Below are 9,029 nucleotides of genomic sequence, written 5' to 3' on the forward strand. Positions count from 1 at the left end.
AGCAGCCGGGTGGGAGCCCCAAGCACAGCGTTTGGGTGAGACGAAGCTGTCCCCACTGCGTGCAGACAGGAGAGCTGTGGGCCGTGCCTGCCTCTTAGGTGACATGGCCCCCTGGTGACCGGGTGTGGCCGTCGCTCTTCACTTGCATGGCACTACTCTCTAGGACAAAGCGATGTCCTCGGGTCCTTAACTGTGTCCAAGCAGCGTAGCAGGTGTGACATGTCTCGGGGTAAACAATCAGGAGCACAGAGTCCTGAGTTTTCTGTCCATGCTCTTCTTTGGGGTCTGGAAAGAGCCACTGAGAAGGTTGGAGCAGAACAGAGGGCACCTGAGGAGACCTGTGTCAGCAAGAGGGGGAAGCTGGACGCATGTCCCCCGGCTCAGAGCTTCTGGAGGGCAGAGCCGGTGCCTCAGCACGAGAGGTGTGCCACAGGCAGAAATGGACCTCAAGAGTGGGCACGTCGTGATGTGGAACTGTCTCCTGGGGACCCCCAGTGCAGACCTTTGTTGTCCGGGATGTTTGTTTTATTTTGTGGGGCTGAGGATGGAACCCAGAGCCTCATGCATGCTAGGAAGGCACTCAGCCACTGAGCCACACCCCAGTCCTGTTTAGTTGTTTGTTTGTTTTTAATTTTGAGATAGAGTCTCCTCTTGCTAAATTGCTTAAGGCCTCACTAAATTGCTGAGGCTGGCCTTGAACTTGCAATCCTTCTGCCTCAGCCTCTGGAGTATCTGGGATTACAGATGTGCCCTACCATGCCCAGCTCTAGTTCAGAGTTCTTTAAAGACCACACAAATGCACACCTATCAGGGACAACAGCCAGCATCTCATTAAGGGGTCCTTCTTCCTGCCCAGGATAATCCAAGCCACCCTAAAACTGACAATCTCAGATAATCAGTAAGTAACAAAGTACAAATACTCAGAAATATGTCTACAGAATGGGAACCCCTGACAGATCTAGTCCTAGTGGGTTCTGGAACTAGATAGAAGACAAAATGGCTCTGGTGGTTTATTTTTTTTTTTATTTTTTATTTTTTTAAAGAGAGAGAGAGAATTTTTAATATTTATTATTTAGTTTTTGGCAGACACAACATCTTTATTTGTATGTGGTGCTGAGGATCGAACCCGGGCCCGCACGCATGCCAGGCGAGCGCGCTACCGCTTGAGCCACATCCCCAGCCCTCTGGTGGTTTATTTAAGGGGGTACATCAAAGGTAGTGATAAGGTTTCAAGGGCCGAGTGTTGATTCCTGACGTCTTACAGTCAGCAGGTTGATTGACATCTTGGCAGGTGATACCCATATCAGGTGCTATGTGGGCCAAGGGAGAGCAGCAAAGAGATTCACATTGTCCCTGGGCAATTGACCAGAACAAATGACCACTGGTCATTCCCAGATACCAGATGTCTCTATCCACAAGGCTTCCATGCATGGTGACCCACATGCAACCCTCAGACGGCTCCTGACACACAGGTAGACAAACACATGCACACACAAATACACACACCAACAAAAAGTGTACAAAAGTAGGCCTTGGAGATGATGGACAGTTACGTACTTGAGCAAACAAAAAACTTCACTGAAATCATGCCTGTGGTGTGACTGTCATTCATGACTGCACACTTGTGTTCTGTGTCCATCTGTATATGGCGTTGTATATGCATACCTGCTAGACCAGGTGACACACAGCTGTGGACAGAGGGAGGACACATTCCTCACATGTAGGACTGAGGTGACTAGTTTTCACGTCATTCTATGCACGACTCGTGTCCATGTGCTGTGTGTGTGGATCTGTGCAGTCACATGCACTCACACAGCAGCTTGGTCAACAATGAACAATGAGTGTGCAATGGAGACCTGGTAGGTCATGCTGCCAGGGGACGTCACCGTTACCCTCTGTGATGTTCTCACAAAACAAAATCATTTAGGCATGCATTCATCTCACCGAACATGTTCCTCTCTAAGCAACACGTGACTGTGTGTGGAAAGAGACCGGTATGTGGGGAAGAGGTACATTGCTGGGGATGAAGTTTCAGGGGAAACAACAGGAAATAGAAGAACATGCTCAGCTCTGATCACTTCCGGTTGGAAGAAACCATTTCTGTTTTTTTTTTTAATAGGATAATGCATTTATTTTTTTTTTAATATTTATTTATTTATTTTAGTTTTTCGGCGGACACAACATCTTTGTTTGTATGTGGTGCTGAGGATCGAACCCAGGCCACGCGCATGCCAGGCGAGCGTGCTACTGCTTGAGCCACATCCCCAGCCCTACCATTTCTGTTTTCACTTTGCTCTTAGAACAGCCTTTGCTTTTTGAATCAAGAGGACACAGGGCTGGGGATTAAATCCAGGGCCTCTTGAATGCCAAACGCACATTCTGTCACTGAGCTTCCTTCCCAGCCCAGGTAAATCTATTTTAAAACAGTCATTACCTTCAATTCTCCCTATCTACAAAAATTTCCATTAAGGACAGAAGGGAATATTCCCTTGAAGAATGGCTTCTGAGAACTGTCAATAAGAAGCAGAAGCATCTGGGCATCAGAATGACGGCTATGGACGTGGGCTTTTCTGGCCCTCGCAGCTCCGGCTGCAAGAAGACAAGGCCTCGGTTTGGCGGGTGTCTGATGGACGGATGATCAGCACCACCTTTCTGTGGTCGGGGCTTTTTGTATTGTAATTCCATGTGCCCACTCCCCTGCTCTGGGTAAGATCAAAACCTCCTTCTCTTCTGAGGCCCCCCACTTCAGAGGAAATACCCGTGTCTAGAGGCCAGCTTGCACCACCGCCTGCTCCTAAGGCCAGAGTCACTTTCCTGTCCCTGGTCTAGAGGCTCGGTGGCCTGTAGGTGCACATGGCTATGGAGCACAGGGCTGTCCAACACTGGTGCTGCTGCTGAGCTGCCCTGGGGCTACTGCAAGCAAGATACCAGGTTGTGAAGCCTTGAGGTGAAGCTTAATGGAAACTTCAATTTTTCTTACTGTTGGGGGTGGGGGTGACAGGGGCATTAGTGACAGGGTCATTCTGTCACAAAACTACATCCCCAGCCCCAGCCCTTGTTTTTCATTTTGACACAGGGTGTCCCTAAGTTAGGTAGGGCCTCACTAATGCGATCCTCCTGCCTCAGCCTCCCCAGTCACTGGGATTACAGACTGAAAAACCAGCCTCTATCTCAGAGCCAAGCCTGTCCAAGGAAGGGACATGCCTTTGTCCTTGGAAAGACCCACAGAGCACTCCTAGGCACATTCCCACCCTGCTAAGTTGTTTATCTACAAATAGCAGGAGAGATCTGCTGCGCCAGGTGTCCCTGACTCAGTCAGGCTAGGTGGGGACCCATAGCAGCCCCCCTAGCAGCCACCAATCAGCATGAGACAGGGAAATACCTGGGATGCCAGATGACCCTCCCAGTAGTTTATGGTGGTTGATAACACGTTTGGAATCCATGTAGTTCAGCAGGAACACCCCTCTTGGCTTAAACCAATCAGTTCAAATGAATACTCCTTTTGTACTGACCAATCACCCCTACCCAACTTGTTCCCGCCAGTGAATGTGCTAGTCATGTTTTAGAGTTGTTATTTGATTTTCCCGCGGAGTGTGATGATTTGCTAAAAGAGGCTATGATGTATGTGAAGTCTCTGCCCTCTCCAAAGAATGTATAAAACTGCTGCAAACCCTGGGCTGGGGACCTCTCAGCGTCACCAGTTGCTGTGTGCGCGCAGAGGACTGACCTAGCTCGCAATAAACACCTCTTTGCTGCTTACATCGATCTTGGGTCTCTGGTGGTCTTTGCGGGTCCGGAATTCGAGCATAACACAGACATGAGCCACCCACCTGGCTGACCTAGGGGTTTCCTCCCCGTGGAATGGCTAGTTTATTGAGAAGCTCATAATCTGTCGAGAGTCAAGGGTCCACTGGAGTGTGTCTGTCTGCAGTTACGTTGGCCCATGGTCTCTCTCTCCTCTCTATCAGTAATGTGTGGCCTTTCTCTGTCTTCCTCTCCTTCTTCCACCATCCCTACGTGGCCATCCTGGTCCCCAGGTGTCCCCACAGCTGGTCCTCTGACCCAGTCCTGGTCCCACTTAGCAAATGTTGCAATCGTCTTAGGCCAGGCCAGGCTCAGCGGGACACAGGGAGAAGTAGTGGGGACTGGAGGGACGTATCAGGCTGTGGCTGGAAGTGGGGAGGGGACAGACTGCCTGGACACCGTGCACAACCTTCCCACCTACCAAAGAGACCCTGGCACAGAATACCTGAGGCCCCACAGGACACTTGAGGGGATGAGGGACAGAGGGGAGAACACCTTCAGAAGTTCCTCACTCCCACAACCAGGGTGGGCTTCCCCCTCCAGCCTGTCACCTCCATGTGACAGTGGATGTCCCATGCGCTCTAATATCCTTGCAAAAGCTCCCTTGAGGCCCCTGCCTTTAATCCCTTTGCCTGTGGGGGGACAGCAAACCACAGTGTGAGTGCCTGCCCTGTAGACTGGCTCCCAGCTGAGAGCCAGCCCAGGCCTGCCAGCTCCAAGTCCTGCAGAGCCCACCTGCTTCCCGGGTCTTTGGGGAAGGACAAGTGCCCAGCCGGACAGCCATGAGACTGTGGGGACACCCGCACCTTCTCCACGCCTGTGCGGAGCCTGCTGCGTGGGATCGGGCCTTGTTTTTTCAGTGATGGGTGTTGAGCCCAGGAGCGCACGTGCTAGGCCAGTGCTGCAGCCCAGAGCCACCCACCAGCCCTGGACAGTCTTGTGCCCTTTCCACCCAGGGCCTCCTTCCCTTCCTTCCCTGGCCTCTCCCTCCTCCACCTGGGCTCCTCCCCACAGGTTCCCTGCCCTGGACCTAGTCTAGCTCACTGAATGCAAAAATAACCAAAAGGGGGAACAGACCTCAATGGATCAGCAAGCTTTCTTTATTTAGCAGCGGAATGGCACATTTTCAGGAAAGAAAATGGTGACTGATTAGAGGAGGGCTCTGATTTTTATAGTGTTTGAGTGAGATTTGAACCATTTGCAGGGTTCATTGGCTGGGCAGTCAGGGGGAGCAGTTGTGTGAGTTCAAAGCCTAAATCCGGGAACCAGCTGGGAAAGTTTGAAACCCATTGTTGCTGGGAAAGGGTGAAAGCCCAGCCCAGGGCGTTGCTTGCCCCTCCCACCCTCGCCCCAGTCACACTGCCCTCCTTTCTCCTGGGGGATGCGGATTGTTATTTTGCGTATTCTTCACTCACCACCTTTCCCTGTCCTCTCCGGCCAAGCCAGGCCAGCATCTGCAGGATCTCAGCCAGGGCAGAGAAAGGAAAGGCCCCTGGACACAGGGGCAGTGTGTCTACATCAATTCATGCCCAGCACCTTCTCCCACCTCTGAGCAGCTCTGAGGTTTCAGGCACAGCAGCAGGTGCTGTCAGGGTCTCTGGTCCCCCCACCCCAGGGAGGTGGCCTCAGGAAGGCCAGAGCTGCAGCGTCTCCTCCCCATGCGTCCTCAATGATGGACAGCAGGTGAAGCAGTGTGTAGGGCTCCCTGGGCTGCCTTTGTGTATTTAATGAAAAACGAATTTGAAAGAATTTGAAAGTTATGAGCCAGAGGCTAGGGCAGGATGTGGGGAGGAGGAAGTAGAGGGCTAAGAGTCCTTCCAGTCATTGGGGGTGTGCCCCTAAAGGGGATAGGAGGGGGCAGGACCCCTTCCTCTCTCACACCCTGGCCTTGCCCTGACCCACAAGCAGTGCGGCCAACCATGGATGGGAACCTCCAGACGGTCAGCCAAAGCAAACTCTCACAGCAAAGGTCATGCTCGCCATCCAGCGACAAAAGCCTTGAAGTGCCTCCTTGAAATGTCAAGGTGTCACTTACCTTATAGATGCGTGTATCTATAAGGCTCAGGACAAGTCTGGTTTCAGTCAACCATAAGGGTTTTGGAATGTGTCCCCCTCAAATGAGGCCTAGTGTGTGGGCCCAGAGCACCATAGAGGGTTTTGCTGTAGGGGGAGGGAGTCGAAAAGCTCAGGACTCCAACTACTGTCTGTTTGAAATGTCCCCAGGACCACAAAGTGTCTAGGTCACAGACAATTCAACCCTGGTTTATTGGGAGAGGGATCCTGCTGGGACATGTGAAGCTGCTATTTCAAATCATGATCCCAGGTAAGACCACGGGGAAATAAAATGAGCAGGGCTGGTGATGTAGTTCAGGTGTAGGGCACCTGTATATGCAAGGCCGTGGGTTCAATCCCCAGCACCACCATAAAAATATAGACAAAGAAAAAACAATGGGAAGAGTGAGCCCTGAACCACCACACATCAAGTGGTTGCAGACAGTAAACCAACAACATTGTGTTGGAAATTGTGATGCTCCATTCAGAAATACATCATGCAAAATCAGAGTTACAGAGCTGGGCCTTCCAGGAAACTGGGCAGCATGAAGACGTGCTCTGTCAAACCTCAGTCCTTGTAAGTAAGTCAGGAAGATTTCAGGCATGTTGCTCAGAGTAACAGGTGAAGGATATGGAAAATATTAACCCCCGAGGAGAAAGGGAGCGTGGTGGGCTCTGAACCTGTGGCAGTTCTTATCATCACCTGTGACCACAGCCCTGACTGCCCAAGGTCTCCCTCAGCTGTAACCAACACGTTTCCTGCCAGCACTCAGTCCCTGTCAGCCCTATAAAACTTAGACCCTACTGCAGCCAGTTGCCATTTTCCCTCTTGTAAACCTGCCCCTGGCTGTTTAATAAAGCATGGCTGACCCACTGAGGTCCACCTGCGTTTCTCGTTTGTCTTCTCTTTCATCTGCTTCCAACAGGCAATGAGTTTATTGAAGGAAAAGGGACACTCTCAAGGGAGAGGGTGGGTCTTCTCAGAGAGGAGAGGGACAGTGTGCCTCCTCCTGCCCTCTGGGTTTATAGGGGAAATTTCCAGAGTCCACTCAACTCTTCCTCTTGAGTGTCAGCTGACAGCAGGATGATGTCTCTCTCAGGTCTGCACTGCAGGGCCACTCAGGACACGTTGGCCCATGGTCACTGGTTCTAATTGAATTCTTAATGATGTATTCCTAGATTTAATGGTTATCTTTTATCCTTATCTGTGACTTTCAGGATCTGGTGCATGAAAAGGGTCACAGTCTCTCCTGTCAGAGAAACTTGGTTTCCTCTTAGCGACTTCATTTTAGACTTTCATTTCTCCTGCAAATAACAGGTAGTTTGCTGAGGACTGGGACACATTCTGCCCTCTTCAGCCAGTCAGGGCTGCAGGTAAATGCTTTTTGGAAATAAAACATGGGGGTCAGCACAGTGGGCCCCTTTTATAGATTTTTTTAAATTTATGTTTTAGTTGTAGTTGGACACAATACCTTTGCTTTATGTGGTGGGATCGAAACCAGGGCCCCAAACATGCTAGGGGAGTGCTCTACCACTGAGCCACTACCCCAGCCCCCCTTTTATAGGTTCATTCCCTTAACCTCACGTTCCCACACTCGTGTCCTCCCCTAACAAGAGTAGCCTGCGACAGTGGCCTTTTTCTTCTCCTTATCATGAACCCGAGAGTAAACTGCTTTGGGGCTTCTCCCTTGCGGTGCAGGTGACAAACTGAGGTCCTGGCTCACACTAGGCACAAGCCAACTTTTCATGAGTTGAAGATATGCGCGGTTATGAAAATGGAAACTGTGCTGAAAAGGCTCTCATGACATTGAACATTTTGAATTGAGGGTGGTGACACATGCCCATAATCCCAGCAATGGGGGAGGCCGAGGCAGGAGGATCCCAAGTTCCTGGCCAGTGTCAGCATCTCATCTTAGTGATGCCCTAAGAAATTCACTGAGACCCTGTCTGTAAATTAAAAAAAAAAAAAAAAAAAAAAAAAAAAAAAGGGGGCACTGAGGATGTGGCCCAGTGTTTAACCACCCCTGGATTCAATCCCTGATGCCAGAAATTTAAAAAATTAAAAGAAAACATGTTTACATTCCATGCTTCATGGGAGGCCAGAGTGGAATCAGTGAATGAGGAAAGCTGTGTAGACACTGGGTGCACTTTAAACCCCCAGTGTAACCTTGTCTAAGTATGGACCTGTGTGGCCCGGTTCAGGTCTAGAATGCTCCCAAGAGACCCAAGTGTTGAAGGCTTTCTCCTGGCTCCATCCTGCTGGGAGGAGGTGGGAAGCCTTCCAGCCATTGGGGGTGTGCCCCTAAAGGGGATCGGAGGGAGCAAGATCCCTTCCTCTCTCACACCCTGTCCTTGCCCTGACCCACAAGCAGTGGGGCCAACCATGGATGGAAGCCTCCAGAATGGTCAGCCAAAGCAGACCCTCGCTCTTCTCATGTTTTCAGGGGTCCTTTTTAAAAGGTAAACCAAGGTACCACCATCTGGTGGCCAGGGTTGAGGCCCTAGTGATCTTGCTGTCTTTATGAGCCTGCCCAAAGCAGTGATGAGTCTATTCTCTTCGGATGTGTAGACTGCAGGGTTCATGCAAGCCAGCCAGCTCCTTTTCAAAAAATCACCAAGTGTTGAAGCGAAACACAAACTCAAGAAAACGGACAGGGTAAGGCTAGAAAGCAGAGGTCAAGCTCTGAGGATGCAGACTGTCGGCCAGTGTCCCGGAGCTGCTGCTGCTGAGGATTCAGGGGGAGCTGCTCACCTGAGGTAGAGGGGCAGGAGGACTTGACTGCTTTCTGGTACCAGAGAGTTCAACCCCAGGGGCACTCGGCCACTGAGCCGCATCCCCAGCCCTATCTTGTGTTTTATTTAGAGACAGGGTCTCACTGAGTGGCTTAGCACCTCACCCTTGCTGAGGCTGGCTTTGAACTCGTGATCCTCCTGTCTCAGCCTCCTGAGCTGCTGGGATTACAGACGTGCTCCACTGTGCCTGGCCCTGGACTGTGGGCTTCACTCCTGATTGCAGGGGTGGCTTGGAACCCAGGGCCTCCTGCACGGTAGACAAGCATCCTACCACCGAGCTACAGCCCCCAGCCGGCTTTTCTTCTCCCTCATCTGCATGATTGACACTGGTACTTCCCGTCATACCAGGAATCATCCTACGTGGGCTGGACATGGCCACA

The 9,029-nt window shown here is 51.1% G+C and overlaps 1 protein-coding gene across 1 annotated transcript in view; it reads right to left on the minus strand.

Annotated features, from left to right (window-relative positions):
• The window catches only part of LOC107158833 (NACHT, LRR and PYD domains-containing protein 2), a 24,009-nt gene extending 22,058 nt beyond the window's left edge, over window positions 1–1,951 (minus strand). The window contains exon 1 of the mRNA XM_015505322.2: window positions 1,945–1,951. Coding sequence (XP_015360808.1) covers window positions 1,945–1,951 — 7 coding nt within the window. The remainder of the gene's footprint in view (window positions 1–1,944) is intronic.
• Window positions 1,952–9,029: the final 7,078 nt, after the last annotated feature.

This window comes from Marmota marmota, unplaced genomic scaffold (assembly GCF_001458135.2).
Source record: "Marmota marmota marmota unplaced genomic scaffold, marMar, whole genome shotgun sequence".
Lineage (NCBI taxonomy): Eukaryota > Metazoa > Chordata > Mammalia > Rodentia > Sciuridae > Marmota > Marmota marmota.